This window comes from Melanostigma gelatinosum (genome assembly GCF_949748355.1).
Source record: "Melanostigma gelatinosum genome assembly, chromosome: 16".
In the NCBI taxonomy this organism is placed as follows: Eukaryota; Metazoa; Chordata; class Actinopteri; order Perciformes; family Zoarcidae; genus Melanostigma; species Melanostigma gelatinosum.
The window spans coordinates 9,624,136-9,646,039 of NC_136649.1; the positions used below are offsets into that span (position 1 = coordinate 9,624,136).

The 21,904-nt window shown below is 43.9% G+C and overlaps 3 protein-coding genes across 4 annotated transcripts in view; 2 read left to right on the plus strand and 1 right to left on the minus strand.

Moving 5' to 3' along the window:
* Window positions 1-481: 481 nt before the first annotated feature.
* mocs3 (molybdenum cofactor synthesis 3) lies at window positions 482-6,140 on the minus strand. Of its 2 annotated transcripts, none has more exons than XM_079286663.1 (13): window positions 5,914-6,140; window positions 4,927-5,059; window positions 4,722-4,814; window positions 3,958-4,078; window positions 3,481-3,559; window positions 3,204-3,317; window positions 3,007-3,115; window positions 2,838-2,900; window positions 2,228-2,391; window positions 2,065-2,106; window positions 1,403-1,499; window positions 1,213-1,320; window positions 482-677 (listed from the first exon to the last, which is right to left on the minus strand). In XM_079286663.1, exons 1-13 carry the CDS (start codon window positions 6,004-6,006, stop codon window positions 520-522), a joined length of 1,374 nt encoding a protein of 457 aa, XP_079142789.1. In that variant the 5' UTR covers window positions 6,007-6,140; the 3' UTR covers window positions 482-519. The 2 variants fall into 2 exon arrangements, with proteins under 2 accessions (XP_079142789.1, XP_079142788.1); XM_079286662.1 differs by having other exon boundaries at window positions 2,059-2,106.
* A 531-nt stretch (window positions 6,141-6,671) lies between these two features.
* qpct (glutaminyl-peptide cyclotransferase) lies at window positions 6,672-15,103 on the plus strand (the record flags this gene model as incomplete). The annotated part of the gene is made up of 7 exons (XM_079287380.1): window positions 6,672-6,839; window positions 9,239-9,385; window positions 9,663-9,944; window positions 11,248-11,415; window positions 12,117-12,216; window positions 12,558-12,674; window positions 12,756-15,103. The coding sequence occupies 7 exons, from the start codon at window positions 6,672-6,674 to the stop codon at window positions 12,935-12,937; spliced, it is 1,164 nt and encodes a 387-aa protein (XP_079143506.1). The 3' UTR covers window positions 12,938-15,103.
* A 1,262-nt stretch (window positions 15,104-16,365) lies between these two features.
* The window catches only part of LOC306790690 (connector enhancer of kinase suppressor of ras 3-like), a 46,063-nt gene continuing 40,524 nt past the window's right edge, over window positions 16,366-21,904 (plus strand). The window contains exon 1 of the mRNA XM_079287134.1: window positions 16,366-16,466. Coding sequence (XP_079143260.1) covers window positions 16,415-16,466 — 52 coding nt within the window. The 5' untranslated portion in view covers window positions 16,366-16,414. The remainder of the gene's footprint in view (window positions 16,467-21,904) is intronic.

The following is a 21,904-nucleotide window of genomic DNA, read 5'->3' on the forward strand; positions in this document are numbered from 1 at the left end:
GGTTTGTGATGAAGTTTCAAAATCGGGGTCCAGGAGCCCTCAGGTGCTATTGAGAGTGTTCATATGTGTCCCCAGCAAAATGAGGAATGGGCTGAATTAACTTTACTTTCATAAATGAACAAAGTAAGTAAAAGTATCTGTGTTCTCTCTCAAAAGCTGCAATGTAAAGTGTAGGTTTAATTTCTTCATTCAGCTATCTGTTCAATTACTATTGGGCCTCTAATACTAAGAATTGAAAGAAAAAACAGGACGAGGGATTCGATTTTGCAAGGATGCCTATGTGTTATCTAACTGCCAGCTCATGTCTTCGATGCACTGATCGACACAGTAGATTACACAACACATTTTAGGAACTGGTCCATTGTTACACTCTCTCTATGCGAGATTTTGCTATTCAGTATTGACATTAAAGCCAATACACTTGACAGCACACAGTTCAGTGCACATACAAATAAGAAAACAACTGAACAATGATGGAAAAACCGAGTTTATTAACAAAAGAAATGCATTTAAAATGGATTAATACTGTGGAAATGTGGTGTCTACTCTCTTTGCCCAAGCCATGAGGCCTCCACTGATGTCTTTCACTGAAACACTGTCCACTTCTGATCCACTCATCTTCTCCACAACCTGCACCGCCTTCTGAGAGTCGTTCCCCATCTTACAGATCACATACACTGGAGGAATCAGCAGAGAAAGAACACAGAGAGATTAGTTCGGTGACACCAGTGGATCCGAAACGCGTGAAATGCGTCAGATTCAAATTACTGTTTTATATGAAAGCACAAAGAAACATTTAAAAAAGGGACTCAATGCTGCACAAGAGTTTGAATGGTACACATATTAAAGAATTTGAAAGAAAAGGTAAATAGTTCAGAATAAAAACTGACCATATGACAAACAACCAAAACTGTATTAAATGCTCTACAAGGCTAAATTTAGCTCATTGATAAATAAAGCTCAACACAGTGAATAGCCAGAACATCACCAAAATAACATTTTGAATATTCATTCCTCTAAGGCGGACCAGCTGCTTGGGCTGACCGTACTTGTTTTGGAAAAGGGGGTCACCTAGCAACCCCGTTACAACCTGCTACTAGCTGTCCAAAGTAAGCCCGGCAGCATGAGACCACACGGCGGCCTGTGAATATGCACAAGTTGGCTCTACGTGCCTGTCCATTGCAAACGACATGTGGGTTCTGTCGTGTTTACCTGGAGGCCGGCAGTCGCCCTCCATCTGCCGTTTCAACTGGCCGATTCTCTCCTGGAGTAACTGGATATGTTCGCTCTTCCTCTCCTCTAAACTCGAGAGGGGAATGTCTGGCAACAGTGTAAGGAGAACATTCACACACAGGTTTGACAGAGGAGATGGATTGTGCGCCTCTGTCTCGAAAAAGGATACTGAGGGAGAGCGGTAAGTGGCATATGTCCACCTCCACACGAGGGCGCACATCCAACAAGAGATGGGGCTCTGCGTTGTCCATTATCAATTTATAGTCCTGGAATCACATCAAAGCAGACCTTAGAAAAGAACTTCTTCATTAGAGAGAGGTGGAGCTTCATCTTTCGGGAACATCGAGACATTGATTAACATCTATAAAACAGGATAACCACAATTATTCTGGGTAAACGTTGAAATGTAGCCTGGATTTGGTTTTGTGGAGTAATGTGAACATTTTAACTGCTTTTCCTTAAATCAAAGGAAACAAAATTGTTGTTTTTTTTCTTACTGGAGCCCCTTGCACAATCTCGATTACAGCCCAATCAATCATGATCCCAATCTCTGAGGCTAATGACTCCGCGGGTTTGAAAGCACCAATTCTCCAGAAGACAGACTCAACCCTACCGCTGCCCTCTCCTCCAAATAGGACATGCTATTAAGTCCCATAGAAAACCTACAGGCACATTTTAAGTCATTTCCCCATTCGGGGCTGGGTCAGCGCTTAGATGTAATCAGCATGAAAACTGTGGAGAAAATTGTGGGCAATCATACAATAAACGGCACTAAATGCCGGGAGTCACGCAGCGGCCAACTGTTCCGGACGATGTACGCTCTACCTGTACCGTGATCCTCTGGTCTCTGGAAAGGAGGTTGAGTTTGCGGCACTGAAACCCAGTAAGAGATGTTTTCCTATGATTACAGAATACTGACATGTACTGTGTCTTACTAAATGGCAAGATCCAGTTGACGTCTGTGAAAATGAGCAGGACCTCACTCATGACCAACCTTATCGGTGGCAGCAGACCCACAGAAAGCCTCATAGTCCACCAGCTGGGTCACACTGGGCTTCTCTCCGCACACTGCACAGCTGGCCTGCTTGGGCCGCAGCTTGATGGCCCTGAATCTGGCGTCTTGAGCGTCAAACATTACCAGCTGCTGGCCGCAGGAAGCTGTCACGCCGGGGGGGGGTCAAGGAAAACGGCAACAATGTGAAAAGTGTCAGCGTCTGCCCCTCGTCTCCCCGTTTGCTGTGTGAGCAGAGCACCACGGCAACGTTCGGTAGGAAGACGGCGCGGCACTTCCCCGGCTGACGCATTATAGAGGGCCAGGTGTTAGCATGGGTGTCACAATGCCAGCCGGAGGGGCCGGATAGCACAAGTCTATTCTCTGATGCAAGTCTTCACCACAGCAGCTTCAAAGGAGTTCTCATCGGAACAGGCAGATGAAGAGTCAGCAGAGTCTGTTTTTGCTATATATTTTATCAGACAGGCACAAAGTACAATGCTTTCACAGTTATTTGTTCATCCAGAAAACTCTCACACGTAAAGCAACAAAATGTCCAAGCAGGGCACTCCATGTAACGTGGGAGTCCAGAGTGGAAAAAGCCAAAGGATACAGCCTTGTCCGGAGGCAATCTTGAGGACTTCCAAAGCTTGGAAGCAGCCCATTATCCCTGGAACTTAAAGAGAAACGTGGAACGTTTTACTAACAACCACCATTTACACAGACTGAACTCTGTCTAAAGTCAAGGGCTCCCTGGGGCAAAGTAAGGGAACGAGACTCACCCACTCCTAACACCCCTCCGTCGGAACAGTTGGTCACCGTCTCCGGGGGTGGGGGGACCGGGTACAGACATCTGTAGCAGGGGCCTCCGCGGTAGTTGTATACTGTCAGCTACACAAACACACACGGAGAAAGAGGGCTGATAAAGTAGCATTACAAATGTAGAGGAGCTGATGGGACTCGTGCCCCTCCGCCTTACCTGTCCCTCCATTCTCAGGGCGCCCGCTGACACCAGAGGCTTGCCACCGAGCACGCAGGCGTCATTCACCAGATAGCGAGTGGGGACGTTGTCCGAACAATCCGCCACAATGTCATACATGAGGTCAGCGAAGTCAAGGTGCCGTCAAGAACGCAGTTCGTATCACCGGTTGGTCCCGTGTGTGCATTTCACCACCTGAGTATGTGAAGTGCTACTCGTGCGATCACAGCTGAGTGAACAGTTTCATGACATTAGCAGGTGTGATGCAAGGTTGAGGATACTGTCGAATGAGTTGCAAGGCGTTCTCCGGCGAGAGCTTCAGGTGGTAGGGAAGGCACTCTACTGTTGAGTTCAACCTGTAAGGTCACGTTCAAAAATATGAATTCAATAAATGATCAATTGAAGTAAGAGGATGGTCCGTAGACAGAGAAATGGCGCCCTCGTGTGGTCACGGCTCCACAATGTGCGCGCTGACCACAGTGGGCCCACTGTGAGGTGGTGTCTCTAAAATAACATGTTTACACAATATCTGCAGACTGGGGAGAAAGTACACAACCAAATATAACCTGTGGCGAGACTAGAGAGCGCCAGCATGTATTGCCCTGCAACTAAATGGTCACAAAACACATAGCACACCACTTATCGTAGTTGGAGAACGTTTACTAATAACATCAAAATACTAGCGCCTCTGTTTCAGGTCGGTTTGTGCAGTTTGGGCACTAGCGTGTGCAGGACTGCATTTCTCAATCAGTACCTTTTAACTGCATTGGCAGCGGACAGAGCCTTCGCTTGGTTCTGGTTCTCCTCCCCGTGAAGCACCTGTCTGTGCAGGTTACTGAGCTCCACCTCGTCATAGTCCAGCAGGCCCAGGCGCCCTGCAGGCAGGCAGAACGTCTTTAGAATGAACGTCAATCCCATACAAGGGCGGGTACAAATTTAACAAAGTGTGCCTTCGGAAAACTTGACTGGAACTTTTTTTTTTTTTATCTTTAGTTGTTGTTTGTTGCCTTTTCTCAAATGTTGTATCTGCTTTAGTTTCCTGCTTTTCCCTAGTTGACTATACAGCCAAAGTTTGGTTGAAATTCCACCTGAGGCAACAGGCAGTATAGATTTGCCCACAAAAGAAAAACAAATTCACAAAATAAGTAGGTCTTAAGCTGTGAATATACTCTTGGCTCTTTACACAACTTTTCCCAGTGCACCTGATTGTCATCATTAATAAACAGCACATAAATGGGTGGTGTGATGTGTTTATTTTAGGAGTGGAAATGAATAATTATGGTTTGAAACCTTTCCCCCCCGCAGGTACATTTATTTAGCTCAACAGCCAGCGGGGGGGGGGGGGGGGGGGGGGGGGGGTGAGCCAGATTGCTAATTTTAGACCCTGCCTTAGAGGAAAATGACCCGTTGATAGCTCAACAATTACTCACACCCACACAGCCCATTTATTTCCAAGGTTAATAGTTTGATTTCTTTGGCACCGCGTCATGCTGAGCATTAATCAAGTGGACGACCTACCGATGCCTGCTGCGGCGAGATACTGTGCCAGGGGGCAGCCCAGTCCTCCGCACCCCACAATCAGCACTGAGGTCTTGGCTAAATTAAGCTGACCTGTGGACAAATCAGAATTCACTTTGTTGGGTTCGGTCATGCCGTTAGTCTCACGGGACAGAATGCTGACTGTGCTACATATCAGAATAACACTGCCTGTAGCCATTCGTACCTTGTACGCCCAGCTCAGGCAGAAGGAGCTGTCTGCTGTACCGCATGATGTCCTCATTGCTGAGGGCTGCTTTGGCTTTCAGGGGGGTTAGGGGTGTCACTTTCTCATGCAGCTCCAGTGCCGTGGCAGGGCTCTTATTATCACACACCGGGGGAGGAATCACAACACAAGATAGAAGAAACAAGTTTAAACAGAAGCTTTGAGCCATTTGGCATCGCAGCCCCAAGCAGCCTGTCTCTATAATATCATGAGCTACATTTATATCTCTCTTTACATACGTACACAGCCCATATGTCTGACATAAGGCGCGATTTGGGGGGAAAGAAGCTCTTCATATGCAGGAATTTAATGGCTTATTGCGTGCTTATTTAGGTCTTATTTAGCATTCAAGACGAAATTAGTTAAGTGTGCTTTATCTCTTTTGAGGATTTCCAAATGTATTTTGGACTTTTTAAAACTTTCCATCTCTCCTCTGTGATAAGTAGGCATGTGTTTCTGCACGTCTGCTGTTGACTTTGTTTTGTAGAATCAAAGGCATCTGGATTTATTACTACAGCACTGCATTCTAGGATCAAACTTTTAGCATTTAATGTGTATTTAATGCAATGATAATGAGTTATTCACATGGATATTCTGTTATCACTCCCTGTAGTTTGATCATTGGGCATATTGTCCCTAGATATTATCAACAATTACCCAATGTGTAATGTTTTCCTCAACTACACGTCACGTGCATCACAATTAGGACGTTCACCATATCAAGTGTGCAGGTTCATTTTAAGAAAGGAGTAATGTATGTAATGTAACGTAATGTATGTTGCATGTCCGATGATAAACAATGTTTGCTATTGCTGTGTATACGAGGTACAACAATGCTATATCGCTGCACCAGGAATGCTAAACTGCTAGCCAAAGGCAAATATATTATAAAAATACATTTCTGTAGTAACAGAATTGACTGTCAGCATTCAGAATAGACTTCAGTACCTTTTCCACTCGGGCCAGTTTATTCTTCAGAGCAGCGATCTCTTCCTCTTTCTCCTCGAGCTGAGCCCTCAAGCAGCGCACCTCGTCAGACATGTCTGCGGGCAGCACGCGCAGTTGCAATATATATGTATAATATATATATATATGTATTCGGTATGTCAAACGATATTTCACAACTCTGATTTAGCTACGATCTAACTGTGTGATGGGAACATGTTGACATGTTGAGCGCATGGCAGAGACTTCCGGGTTGAACACGTGACAATGAACCACGTGGCAGCTGACGTACGAAGCGCTGGTCTTACTCTCGCAAAGATAATAGGCTACTAAATGCAAATAAAACAATACGTAAACAAATATGTAATGTGTTTTAAAAGTTATTACACTCCATTCAATTGTTCGTGTACTCCACGAAGATCCAAGGAAAGCGCGATTTCCTATAATTATGTATCTGCAAGAATTACATCTTAATATACTTCATTTTTACTTTGCTTTTTTGAATAAAGCCCGCATTCAAACGTCACATATAAAAACCTAATGGGTCCAGTAAAATTGTCTTGGGACTTTGAAATGCTGTAAATGTGTTGATCTGTTGTTGAAAATGAGCAATTATCAAATGAAAAAGGGGTCCGTGTGTCGTACTCATGAGTTTCCTGGGAGTGGACGAAGCGCACACACACACACACACACACGGGCGTCAACAGTGCGGTGACGCGCTGTGGTTCAGAGAGCCTCGGGTCCTCCCTCCTGCTTTTCACATGATCTGTAATCTCTCACAGAGGAGAGACACAGGAATGTGTAGCGCAGCGACAGCAACGATGACCGAGCGAAGCCACGGTCCCTCCAAGATGCGTTTATTTTATACCGTGACCATCTGGGTGACATTCATCCACTGCACCGCTGGAATCCCCTGGACAGAAGAAAGGGTAAATAAATTGAGAGGATATATTCATATATTTTGTGGTCTTAACATATTGCCAGGCAATTATAGTTGTACAAAGACAGCCAAAAAACATGCTCCAAGAGTAAACCATTTAGAAAAACTTGCCACATGCAGCTTTTCCTCAATGTTATTGCCATGTCACCTATTTAGACACGGCTCAAATAAATGCTTTCAATTATCGATGAAGTGTCAATATCATCTTTACTTTATTTTTTTGTAACTTAAACGCGTTTGAACCCAATTAAACAAATAGTTTTTTAGAGAAATGTTGGATTTCTATGAAAAAATGACTCACTCCAATTTTTGTTTGTATAGTGTCTCTGCATGTGCAAATGTTTACTTTTAAAGTGTCAATCTCCCAGTAGTTAGACTGTTCATTATAAGAGAGGGAAATCTACAAGTTCCCAAATAAGCATAATGTATTTATTCATGATATTCCAGCAGCCCTCTGCACTGTTTCCCATACTCTGTTGTGTAATTCTCCTGAGACGCACCTGGGTATGCCTGGCCATTCATGCTCCTCATTTATGTTCTTCTTCTCCTCTCCTTTTCGCCTAGTTGCTATGGCAGCACAGCCATCATCATTGATCCTCCAATTGCAGGTCTTGGTATTTATAGAGCTTAAGTGGACCCCTTTTAACCCTCTCTGAACCCAGTGAGCCCTACTGCTTCGGTTGACTATATACAGTCTGTGTGACCGCATAATTACACATTTTGCACTGTATGCCACTCCGTAATTACAGCCGGTCAGTATGGGCCCAAAGCATGAACATGTTTTGTAAGTGAATGCTGTATGCTTCAGTTGTAGTGAACAGAGTTAAGGAATGCGGCCTCCCCTATTGTCTGAGAGGGTAAAATGAAACCACATTAGGAGGAAAAACAAATATCTATACTGTGATTTCACATAAAAAATCGGAAGACTTATTTTGCATGCCAAACAAAACATGACAACGTTCAGGTTCTCAGATGGTTTATCTTCGGGTTTTGGAAAGTCAGTCGGACAAAACAAGCAATTTGAAGACCTTGGACACTGTGATGGACATTTTTCAATATTTCACAACTAAACGATTGATAAAATATTTTTTAAAATCTTCAAAAATCATTCAAGATCGTTTCAATAATTCAGTCAGTATGGTTTCGACAACTCCAATATATCACATTGCCCAATAAGGACTAACCAAAGGGCAGAGCACACAGACAGGCTTTGGATACTCTTCATCAGCTCTCTGTCCTCTCACTCAGGACAGCTTGTTACCAGGACAACCACGGTGCTCAGCAGGTGAACTTTGAGACCGAACGGGAGAAAAGAGACATGGGATCGAAGAATCTATATGTTTTTAACCAATGGCTGTAATTTAGCACCCATTGAATGGACAAACCTGAAACCAAATCCGTATTGCGTTCCTTATATTACACAAACTGCTTTTTATTTTCTTTTTTCTAGAGCAAGGGAGAGCATGAACAAACACCTTTTACTTGTCTGCCTCTTCATTCAATAGAGCCCTGCTTTTCTGAAGTAGCCCTTGTGTGTTCTTGAAGAAAATCAATCTCTATTCACACTGGTCTAATTGGCCCATGTGCCTCGCTCTGAGGAGGTGTCAGAGTGAACTTCACAGCCCGTGTAAGCACAACGGTTGATACAACCGTACCACAAGACCAAATTGGTGCTTTTTAATGTTTGTTTTTTAGTGAACATAATCTCAAAGATCTCCGTTTTGTTCTCTTTGGAGGCACTTTTGTCGATGAGCGGTAATGGCCGGTGTGTTTTTGGATCTCACTTCGCAGTATTCTAAACCACAGTGACGGGAATTCCTTTATTTGCAAGCTCTTACGTCAGTGGGCCTTTTGCACAATCGCCACTGTGTTTACCTCGTTCAGCAGCAGATAGGGACTGAACAGACATTCATTGAAATGAAAATCTTCGAGATTATTACTTTAACATGTATGGCATTGTGATGTAGATGACTAAAAGAAATCCCTCTTATGATGGATTTTCTCCTCAGGTGTCCCTAACAATTTAAATACTGTAATGAAACAAATCCACTGTTGGCAGGAGGGAGTGGTTTCCAGTAACATGAGAGAGTGTTGTGACACACTTAAATCAATTCATCTGAATGCTGTGTCATCCACATTGCTGCTCGATGCAATGCATCATAGAAAGACTTCCCTATACAAGGAAGTTGTTGATCTGAAACAGTGCCGTAGCAGACACTGACTGACAATCGGAGAATATTCTCTGTTCCATGTGCAACGCTGCATTAACAGTACATCACAATCTGATCTTTCTGGACACACTCAATTCCTTTCTAAATATTCAGTGGACCCGATGCTATTTCTCATCCATTTTGTGTTATCTCGATTGTTTCCTCTGGCTCCGCTCAGCTTCATCACCGAGCTGTCACTCTGACACAAGAGGAGATCAGCACCGCCCTGTCCCACACTGACCTGCAGCAGATGTGGCAGAGGGACCTGAGGCCGCTGATGGTCACCAGGTACCCAGGCTCTACAGGCAGCCAGGCCGTGCAGGAGGTGAGCTTATAGTTCGTGCAGAATAACATATCAATGGATGGATCCGTTTCAAATACAGAAACACTTGTACAGAAAACATGTAACACACATAATTGACTATAAATGGAAAGAAAAATATAAAAACGTTCATGCGTCCTCCACGTTGCATGCCCTAATATGATGTAACAGTAGAAGATACAAGCAATTTCTAAATTGGAAAACGTATTGCCACAGATAATCGGTAAGGTGAAGTGCAGGCTGAATGCTCTTTACGAGTCATATCTTTGTGTGTTCGCAGCACATCAAAACCACCCTCGGTTCCCTCGGAGCAGGCTGGGAGGTGGCGGAGGATAAGTTTGTGTCACAAACACCCTACGGCCAACTGCCCTTCACGAACATAGTTGCCACCCTCAACTCGTCAGCCAGTCGCCGCCTGGTCCTGGCCTGTCACTACGACTCCAAGTACTACCCACCACAATGGCACGGGAGGGAGTTCCAAGGCGCCACGGATTCTGCCGTTCCCTGTGCCATGATGTTGGAGCTGGCGCGCGCTCTGGATGAAGAACTGAAAGCTCAGAAGGTGGTGGGCCTAGCGTGTGACTTAAAGCTGCAACAGACAATGAGTTAAAGGGTACACTACTGGTCCATCTGTCTGTCTGTGACTCGATGTGTAGATGCCTCAGTCCCTCCTGTGTGCGTTCAATAGGCTTTTGGTTTGAGGGGGTGTATTTGTTTTTTGTGGTTGTGGCCAGCACTGACTCCAGATGTGGCCGTGAATCACAGGGGAGTCACAGGGGAGTCATACAACATTGGCACTAAGCTCTGGAAAAAAACAAGGCCAAACGTGTTGCAGGCAGTTCCAGGAACAGGTTAAACGTCACTGTCGAGTTTCTTCATGACACTCAAACATGAGAAACAACTACAAGAGGGAAGAAGGTGGTACTAACGACATTTTTCCAAGTTTAATTTAAAAGATAAGGCTGGTGGTATCTACATTTTAACTTATTCTCAGCAAATTCCATGAAAAGACCAAAACCAATCATGAGTCAGTCTGTCGGTACGTTCCAGCTGTCTTACTTGTCTGTGGCACTCTGAAGACGTACATCTTTAAAAAACGAGTCACAATATTACAGTTTAATTATTTTTCTTAAATGTAATTTCCTAAAACAGCTGGGCAATGTCAATGCTGCATTGGTTAGGGATTATTTTCAGTTCAGCTCCAGATTAAGAAACATCTCAGCTCCACCGAAAACACTTGTTGGTAGCATCAATTCATTGCTGCTTATTTTGTGTGATTTGTTCACAATAACGAAGATGCTTATGCATTTTCATTGAGTCAGTCAATAAGAGGTTTATGATTTTGCTAGATGTTACAAAAAAACAACATTTTTTCAAATTTATTGACTATTTGTTCTGTTTCATGGAAAAGCAAAACAATATTTGATCGCCCCACAAACCGGTGATTCATAAGGAACACACATTAGTATTCATGTCGCTTGCTCCTCTGCCCTTTTCCTGTTCCACAGTTGAGCTCAGGCCCATGTCTGTCGGGCGGACAGTGACAGGTCCTGTGACAGGGAGAGACCGCCCGAGAGACATGCTTATCAGACTCAGCTGTCCGTCACAAAGGTCACGGTAATAGGAATCCCAATGGAATACAAATACATTAGGTGCCACGGAGGCGGAGTCCTCATCAATATCACAGCTGATTAATGACCACTTACTGTTCCAGAAACATCTTTTTGGGGCTGTTACAACAATTTGAAAGGAATATTTCACATAAAAACTACCAAAGAAAACCTCAGGCAGTTTTTGTCAAAACCACTAGGGGGCAGCATAACTCTGTGAATGCCTTGACCGTCTTCTCTTCACCTCCCATGCAGAGCACTACTCCTGACCTCACCCTGCAGTTGCTCTTCTTTGATGGAGAGGAGGCTCTTTTCCAGTGGACCCCCACAGACTCCCTTTATGGCTCTCGCCACCTGGCCCAGCTGATGGAGACCACCCCACATCCCGCCGGAGCCACGGACACAAACCAACTGCACGCCATGGTACACCCCAGTTCTCTGCTCCCACTTCACTGTAATCACACTCAAGATCGTTGTTAGTGCACATTCTTTTCAGTACAATCTGTTTAGTCCCTATCTCCTCTTCCTCCCACAGCCCACACAGACACCTCAACCAGGGAGGCGCATGAAATGGCTTTGTATTTCAGGGAAAATCACAAATCACAAAGACACCCATTTTATCATCTGGGAGGCTTGGCTGTCATGATATCAAGCATCATTTATTATACAGTCTATGATAACAACACGCCACTTTAATTGGTTTAAATGTTTTCTGTATCCCAACCACGGAGAGATAGTGAGACTGACTATCTATGTAGACATTCCTGTGTGGACAGACAGATAAAACAGACAGTATCTTAAAGAACCTAGTGTGTGTGTGTGTGTGTGTGTGTGTGTGTGTGTGTGTGTGTGTGTGTGTGTGTGTGTGTGTGCGTGTGTGTGTGTGTGTGTGTGTGTGTGTGAATGGATGTAGACAGACAGTCAGGTGTGATTTGTGTGTCCTGCAGAGATAGCACGGAGCATTTATGTCAGTGTGTTGCACCACCGCACCTCTCAGCAGGGGCTCTGAGGTTTGATCATTATGGGACCTGGCTTCTTGTCTTTACTTATCTTCGGGATGTGTAGAGGGAGAGTTTCTCATGAGAGCTCACCGACATTGTTTCCCCCTGTTTCTTCTCCTCCAGGATCTGTTTGTGTTGTTGGACCTGATCGGGGCCCCCGACCCACGCTTCTACAACCAGTTCCCCAGCACGGTGCACTGGCTCTCCAGACTGCAGAGCATTGGTGAATAATCACATGTTTTCTACTACTGCTGTACAACACCACGTAGGTCTGTTTACTTTGGTTCAGGTGTGCCACAAGAAGAAACACAACTCACTTGGATGAATCGTCATTAATACTTATCATATTGCAGACTGTCATCATCGTATTGAGACTAATGTTGCAACTGTGACACTCAAATTCTCAGACATCTGTCACACTGTATCTTTTACTTATTTGCAACTAGTGTGATGTCATGACTGCACTGTGGAGATGATACATTTTTTGTTTATCTAAATTGTAGCTCAAATTGCTGAAGACCCTGAAGACATTTTTACTCTTTGTCCTCCCTCTTACAACTACAGAGATGCGTTTACACTCCACGAACCAGCTTGTGGATCATCCTAACAACGTGCAATACTTCTGGCCCAATCAACCTGTTGGCCACGTGCAAGATGATCATATCCCATTCCTAAACAGAGGTATACCCACCGAGTAACACAACTACGAGATATGATTACATGTGTTGTGCTGTGTTGGCTCATCCTGTGCCTCTCTGTCAGGTGTACCCATCCTCCACCTCATCCCCTCCCCATTCCCGTCCGTGTGGCACACGTTTGATGACAACGAGCAGAACCTGGATCACTCCACCATTCAGAACCTCAACAAGATCATGCAGGTTTTTGTTCTGGAGTACCTCAATGCCAGACCCGCCATCCCTTCAAAGCCACAGAATGCCCCATAAAAAAGAAAAAAAGAAAACTGCATTCCAATTCGACAACTTTCTTTCTTTTGATGTTTCAGTGTAGTAAAGATCTTCAGCTGTTGTTCTACAGAATAGACTGTATTTAATGCTGTTCAAACGCCAACAAAATGTAGTACTTGACAATTAAGATGTGAGGTTGAGACCCAACGCTGCACATCAAATGGGTGCAGCTGCAGAAAACATTTTACAGAGAGAATATGTCGATTTTGTTGAAACATATTTTTGCCAATGTACTTCCATGGGCGAAATTAAATGTCCTTTCTTCTTGAATGGGTTCATAAAAGGCTTCAAACTCTGAAGCTTAATCATCCCTTCAAGTCGAGTCCCCAGCAACAAGATCGGCACACAGGGTCTTCTGTGTGTGTGTTTCTTACCACACTGCTCTCTTTATATCCGCCTGAAATGCTCCTTTACACTGTGATGAGGCATCTTGGTGTCAATGCTGATGTCTAGGATCTGGTGCCCCAAAAAGAGAAGGAAAACGAGTAGTGCAGGCGCAAAGGAAAATAATAATTGTGAGCAGTTAAAATGCTATGACTCCCTTTATGTTTTTCCACTTTAATTTACCTGGCAATATTGAAGTATATGAATGCATTCCAAGTCCAAAATCTGTAATAGTTTCATGATGAATTGCTGTGGGGACAACTGTAACCTCAAAACAAAACCCTTGCTTATAGTCATGTAATAACATCCAGAGTCTCTGATCTGTCATGTTGTGTGATGAATATATAAAATATGACAACCCACACTATGCTGCCAAAGCACATGGAGCGGAGTATATAGCGACACACATGAAGTGGTGACATTTAGCTACATACGGGACGTTTCCTCTCCTGCAGACAATCTGTTCAGAGCAAACCTGTCAGGGGCAGGAAGTGGGTTCATTTGTGTTCTCTCTTCTACATCTTTAGCCCTTCATATCCTGTCATCTTAGATCGTGAAGTGGATAACTTCCTGTGCGGATGTTTTGCCTGCCTTTGTTTATGTGGCATTATTAGCCGCATCTTTAATGTAGATCCCAGAATAATATACACTGCCAAAACTGAACTTCCTTTATTTTGAGGGTGAAATAAATGTTGACTCAGAATACAAGCGAGATCATGCCGAGTTTGCTTATCTTCACGAGTCTTTGTTTCACTGTGAATAATGAAGTTGCTCTGATGCGTGCTCGTTGTGATTCTCTAAGCTGACCTTTTGCGTGAGGAAGTTTGAACTATTTCTGTAATTCTAACCGAACACAACTATAGGGTTACCAATACCGATCTTCCAGTTTCCAGGTGCCATCTCTTCCTCATCCGACCAAACACCCCTTTCTATCCCTCCTCCTCACCTCGACAACAATCCCACGATTCACTTAATCCTATCAGGGAGGGCCTCCCCTGAATTCCACACCACCCAGATCCCCTGCAATCCAGCCCACTCCCATGAGAACTGACCGTGGATCTGAGTCTCCCATTTGCTGCAGTCAGAAATGTTTGTGATGCCTGGCAACAGTGTACACAAACATACTGTAAGTCTGCCTTGAAGGAGATTAAAAGTATAAGAGCTTCAAGGGGCATTACTCACCAAAAACTGCAATTTGCTGTGTAGTTTTCAGCCAAACTCTCGAAAACTGTGTTTAAACGCTTTCTCGTAAACAGTGGTAAAACTGACATGCTGTGCTTTAATAGAGATATCTTTGCTTCTTGTTTTGTCTTATAATGTGCTAATCAGGCTCACTTTCACTTCTTTTGTGTTTGGTTTTCTATAAAAGATTACGGCGGGCATTCTACCTGTCAGCCATCACCTAAATTACCTTGGTTAACCCATAGTGGAGAAAAAAAATCTTTAATTCATTTTAATCTAAAGAAAGGACTCCTATTCAAAATATGTCTTGGTAGCAAGGAAACGAGCAAATTGATACGTGCACTGCCCAGGTATAATAACAGCCGAGCTTCTGCAGCTGATTACAGTACAGAGTGTACAAAAGCTGCCAGCTGTTCAGTAATGGAGTGACGGGAAGGGTATTAGACAGATATAGAAGACATAGAAGATTATTAAACAACAATAAGCCAGGAGAGGTTACTTAATGTCACAAACCATGATAGTAAAACTGTCAACGTTGCAAAGCCTCTTAAGGAAGGCAAATAGTGAAAACATGCTGGAGTTTCAACACTTGTATGGAATATATATACATTAAAATCAACCCTATTGTTTCAAAAGAAGAAGGTTTCTATTTTATTTTTATATTTCCTAACACTTACTGCTGCCACACAATAAACCTGTACACCTGCTCTCACCAATCCCAGTCTACATGTTACATATAGCATATGTCACCATATCAGCCAAGGAAATAAGATGATGTTTGGTCAAATGTAAATTCTTTATGATCATACATCAGATATTGTCACTGAGGGGAGAAAACAACAATCCAAAGGGTTTTACGTCAGTCAGTCAGTACTGTTCAGAAATTTCAATCACACACACATTAGACAGTATCTTTCTATCTGGGTCTCTGTATCTATTTTTTCCCAATTAGTTACTGATATTGTATCCAATGTAAAGCTTTAATGTGAACATGTGTGTACATGATTTGCAAAGAGGATAGTTATCAACAGAGAGCAGCGCTGAGCTGCATTTACTTCAGTGGAAAGAAAGTTTTTTCTTAAATGACTGCAAATCTGATTGAAAAAAATAGGTAATGAAACAATAAAGACTCAATGTCATGTCAGTAGGCATTACCAATATGACCCATGATCATGAATATAGACAGATGTGTAATGCACTTTGTACAAAATGATGCACTGACATTATTAACTGTGATTCGCCATTTATATTATGTTGACAGACTCACAGTATAACCTGCTGTGTTCTTGGACAGTTATTTTCAGGAGCAACACAATATAAAGTGGGCAGGGCACTGTATGATATGTGGAACTACACACCTCCAGTTTCAAATGAGTGCGGTGAACACACAGAAACTACCAACATCATACGCCACGTTCAGGTGCTCTCCGTAAACTCTTGCTCCCATTCCAGATTGGCATTGACTGTTTGGTGTTCAAGTGGTTTTGTCCGAAATAAGAATACAAATGGCTGTTATAAAATCAGTCAAGAAATAAATACTTTCACGTGAAAGGGAGGTATGGATCCTGATAACATGTTGTTCCGATAAACATGCACAATGAATGCATCCATTCATAAACAGGGCTTGTTTGCTCGTTTCTTTGTAACCCCAATCATGTTTTATCCCAGTATTCCCGGTAGCTCCTGAACGCAGCGTTGATCTCAGCGCGAGGCGGTAAGGAGATTTCAGTCCAGCCTCCACTCGCGCGTGTATACGGAGCTGTTTAGTGGGGAACACAAACAGACGAGCAGCACCGACCTGTTGACAATGTGACAGCATATTTTTAATTTTATTTAAATTGTACAACCTCGTCGCCAAACTTTGGCACCTTTTGTTGCGTTAAAGAAGCCATGGAGCCGATAACAAAGTGGACGCAAAAGCAAGTTGTCGAATGGATGAGAGGTAAGTCTGGAGCACTTTGTTTGTAACGTTAATTTAAATTTAAAATAACCCTTTAATAACAACAACGCTGCTCTTTTAAAAGCTATTCTGTCTCGACTAATATGAGTCGCTGCTCAGTTATCTCGCGCTAGTTTCGTAGAAACCGCTCCTGTGTGACAACATACCTTAACAATGGGACACTGCGTTTTCTTTTACTCCTACAGATGTTAGCAAGTTGAGCTATGTCACTCATGCTAGCTGTGTAATCTGTCTGAGAAATCCCGTAGTCAGTAACGTTAACACTTTGGACCACAGACTCTCATCTGGCAGTGGTTTCCCTCTCTTCTCTAAAACCGGTTTCCATTGAACTAGTGAGAAAAGAGCGTGCACACAGTCACAGCCCAATGCACTCTCTCTTCACACTCATTGTTTTTAATTATGTAATCCTGGTGTGTAACCAGTACTCTCTTTGATGTTGCCCTCAAGAAGTCACTGCCCTGGTGTTGCAGTCTTGCTCCCTCTGAAGGAGTCACAATGATTGGAGCTCTACCGGTCCCTCTGTTTTGATCTGTTTTAGTGCTTTTTGTTCTTAAGACTTTATTAAACCATACCTGTTTTTAGATGGTCAGACTCAGAGGAATGCTTGCTATAGCAATGACATCAGTACTGTTTGAACCTGGGTTCAGTCACAGCAGAGGTATGTCTAGTGAGCGACACCAAATGGTATGTGAAGTATGGATGGAAGTAGTCAAGAGAGTGCTGTCGTTCCAAACCCATAAAAGCGAAGAGTGTTTGTATTTAATGCCAAAAGGAGTAATGGGTTTATATCGCTAGCGGTGGGATGAAGCTCTTTGTCTTTGCTTACAGTTTAGGACATTTGGAAACTTCCCAAAACAAACCACAGGGGACTTCCCTTTTTTAATCCCATACTTTGTATCTCAGGGTAAACTCTGATTTGTTATTGTTTGGAACTATGACGGTGTTGTGGTGCAGTACCTGCTGATTGACTCATGCCTGCCGGTGCTCATTGATAGTCAGGAGCTCATTGATAGTCAGGAGCTAAAGGGGATCGTGGAAGGGTTAGGCATGGGCCAGGGCACGCATGGATGGGGATTAGTTTTCTACACTGGCCCCATTGCTGTCAGTCAGGCTCCATTGCTGTCAGTCTCCCGCAAATCTGACTCAGCATTTGTCTCCGTAAGGTTTCAACCAGTGGATTTGCAGATTCCTACAAACCGGGTAGAAGTGAACAAATGACCGCAAACCATGCGTGGGGATATATTAGGTAGTTCTCTCATTGTTATTCTGTGTTGTTGTGCTTATGAGCGACAGCGCTAAGTACCCCGTTGTAATAATACTATGAGTGAGGAGCGGAGGACCGAGTCCTGCTGCCAGGACGGAGTCATCAGAGTAGTGTAAAAAAAGTATTTCAATCGGCTCAGGCACCGAAAGGAAGCACCGAAATCTGCGTTGTGTTTCGGTCCGGTAGATACCGGACGTATAGGAACCGGTGCCATATTGGCACCGAGTTTCGGTACCCAACCCTAGTTGTCGGTGGGTGTAGACTACAATTACTTTGCGAGAAATCCGAAGGATCTGCCTCTAAGCCGTCAGAGCCACAACATAAATAGAGCTCTCAACTAATATTCAAACTACAGCGCTGCTAGTTGTCATCATTTAAAACCACTCCACAGATCACCGATTGGTCTGCTCGGGTCAGTCAAGTCTAAATGAACGTTTTTAAGACTTCATATCTTATATATTATTGGTCCTCAACAGGGTTGTATTGCGCACACGACCACAACACAGCATGTAATCACCGATGATGTTTGACTGAATGAAACAACTTGTGTAATTCATTTCATATCTGACACGAGCAGCGTCTCACCGAAGTAAAATCCATCTTGAGAGCAGGGTCGTGGCCTCGTGTTGACCCGTTCACACCAACCGCAAACACGGGTGTCTCCAGAGCTGGTTGAGCCTGCGTGAAATAAGTAAATTAAAATGTTCCAGACATCAATGTATGAAGAAGACCTTCACTCTCATTTTGCCCCAGGTTGTTTTCCTCAGTAGGACAGGGACTGTTTTTTGTGTATTGAGGCTGTTGTTAATCACTTGCATTGTTAGAGGAGATCAAGCAGCGCTTGGTGGTTGTTTATTGCCAGCGAAAGGGCGTTTGGTTCCTTTTAAACACTGTTGTTTTTTGTTTTGGGGGACTGGAGTTTCCCTGAAGCACACTTCCTTTACCACAAGTGCTGATCTTCCAGCTGGACCTGTGGTGTTGTGTGATGGGTATTGCACATGTCATGTGTGGGACTGCTTAGCCCTGGGTGGGTGCTTTTTTTAAATTATTACATTTTGGGTTTGTGTGACACTTTAAAAAAATCCAATAATGGTAATGAAGAACTATCTACAGTAACATTAATACAGTGACCCACATGCACATGTCCACAAAGTCAAAAGTGAAGTCATGTGCTGCTCGTAATTTTCCAAATATAGTGCTGAATCCACATGCCATTCATTGGCAGTGCCTCGGCTGAGAGTGGCTGGCACTGTTGGGGGGAATGTTTAGCCCTAAATAAGATGGATACTTTCTCTCTTTTTTACCTCCCCATTTGTGCCCCTTGTAGTTATCGAGAGTACGACTGCCAAGTTCAAACGAGGCATTCCAAACGTGCAAATCTGCACAACTACTGTCTGACAGAGTGGCTTTTATCCACTTCTTTAACAAGTCCAGACTCTGCAGTTCAGTACAAGCTGGATATCTTCCAGAATTTTCTATACTTACACGCCGGCCAATCAAATTTCAAAGCTCTGTTTTTGGACATGGAATAAGCACGTGATGGGTTTATTTTGAGCAAGAAGTCATTGAAGTCCCGTTGATCTAGTGGCCCACATCTATCTCACCCCCCTGTTTTCATGCCCTGCTCTCACCAGCTTATCAGTGATGTGTGTGTGTGAACGTTGCCCATAACCAAAAGTCTGATTATGAATGGCCAGGTGCAGGCTGAACACGTGTTCCTTCCCCCACGTGATAAAGCGTGTTTGATGTGTATGGAAACTTTTAAAGAGTAGTAGCATGTCCCTGTGTTGTTGCTGCTGCTGCATCCTGCTTCTCGAGTAGCACCAAAGTGCCGAGGAGGCAATTAGCTTGTCAGAGAGGTGGCAAACGCGCTGAATGCGCTTTTGTCTTTTGACCAAGTGTGCTTCAGAAAACAACAGCACAGTGTCTTGAGTCCGCACATGCCGAGTGATTCCGCTGATGGGTACCTTCAGCAGCCTTATCTGTAGAGATGATGGCGGAGGTGTGGGCAATGATTGCTCATGATGATCCTTATCTGGCTAAAGCGGAGACTTCCTAAACAGGAGCGCGAACAGACGTTCTGCAGACACCTCACCCTTATTAAGGCATCCACCGCCTCTCTTTATGTGCCGGCTCTATCGGCCAAGTGAGGTTCTGTGTTTGGATGGCCTCCAAAGGAATCATTAATCCGTTTTAGCAACCCTTTACTCTGTAGGCTGTGTGTGTATATGCATTTAAGAGCAGCGCAAATCTGTATGCCCTTTCAGGTGGCCTCACGTATAAGGAAGTAACAAATTTAAACAATTTATTCATTTGAAAGTCAATCTTCCTTTTGATATCCCTTTTAGTTAAAACTCCTGTCTTTGTCATTTTACCAGTTTCCAGTCGTCGAGCTATTCAGCTTTTTAAAATGTCCCTATTATGTTCCATTGATGGGCAGATAACCATGTTACCTTTGCATCGAAAATGGCCTTTAGAGTTCAGGGGAAGTGCTGTAAGAGGATTCCCCCCGGGGAGAGGAGACTGAAAGGGATTGCTGTAGTTTCGTTCCTGTCGGCCAGTTTCTCACACGGCCCGCTGTCCCAGCCTTATAGCTCCAGGAGCTCTAACATATGGGGACTTTTGGAGAAATCATCAACAGTTAATGTCACTGTTCTAATCTCGCAACGAGGAGACAAAGACAAAACAAGGGTCTGTGTTTTAATCAATCAAAATGTTTTCGTACGGTGATTGAAAGTTGTGCTTGCAGCACTTGGTCATGATCCCTCATCATGTGTACATCCCATTAACAGGGGTGATGATGATTTGTCATCAGTAAACCAAAAGCAGTTTGCATTTGCATGCATATCCAACAGTCCTTCGCTCGGTTGTCAGGAAAAGGGAGACCGGGTGTCACCTTGTTTGCCTGCCAACCATGGGGCTAGACCAGTTTGCTTTTTATTCAAATCTAAAATGTGCATTGCAAATCTCTCAAGATGATCTCAGCTTAGCCGGACCTGCAAGCTACTTGGCCCCTGCTCTGGCCTAAGAGCATTGGCCTGTGAAGTGCCATGCTTAAGCCACAGGAAATAAAAGCTCCAACCTGAGGTGGCACAGCGGGTGCAAGTGCAAATACGGGTTACATGCTGACTGACTTCTCGTGAGCCTGCCCAGACTAACTGGTTTATTGTGTGTCATGAGCTTCACTCTCACAGTCATGTGATTTAAATAAACTCTCCACTTGCTCTTGCACCAGATCTGTGCTTGTATGGTGATGTAAACTCCCGTAGAGAAGGAAAAGTCAAGTGAATGGCTGTGTTGGTGTTGCTATCAAAGCACCGCTAATGCAGTTATGCTCAAGTAACCACAGGACATGAGAGGAATGCAGTCAACCCCTACCAAACCAAACCAGCAGCTCTGCGAATGAGCAGTCAAAACAGGTCACACATGTCCTTTGTGTCGTCCAGGGCCACCAGTTGCTTTTAACGGATTTAAAATGCCGAACGCGGTCGAGTTGATGGTCCCCCCCCCCCCCGCCCTCGCTGACCAAATACACACAAAGCTCTTTCATCCAGCTTACACTGCGATGGGAGTGTAATGTCATTATGATTATGAAGTGATGTGTAGCTTTTTATGAACTGTTACCCACTTTTTGGGTTGAGCCAGGCACTTGGGCGGATGCCAGATCAGAGCTTGTTCAGAACGTGTTCAGACTAGTCCATGTTTTCCCGGTCCTCTTGCAGAGACAGACTGAATTCCTGTCTCGTTGTTCACGCCGTTTAAAACTGCCGTCCCTGTGGGAAATACAACCGTATGACTAAATTTAAAGATAATCCACTGGCTTTCGTTTTGCACTCCGTGTTTATATTTGCATTATTACATTGCGTTGGAATGAAATACGTATTTCCATGGAGGCTGTTCTGGTTGTCGGTCTCCGTGCTTGTGTTTTCACTTGCTGTGCCGAGTCTCCGAGTCCGTCAGCCCTCTTGTTTACTTGTTACGTTAGAGACCGCTGATAGATGAGGCAGCTGTATTGGGTTAATCTGTGTTTCCACAGCATCGACGGTGCATTGATGATCCCCGTGGCCCACTAGCAGCATGGCACCCTGAATGGATGAAATTAGTTTTAACCATGAAACGAACAAAACACCTGGATGATTAGAGGGAAGCCCCATAC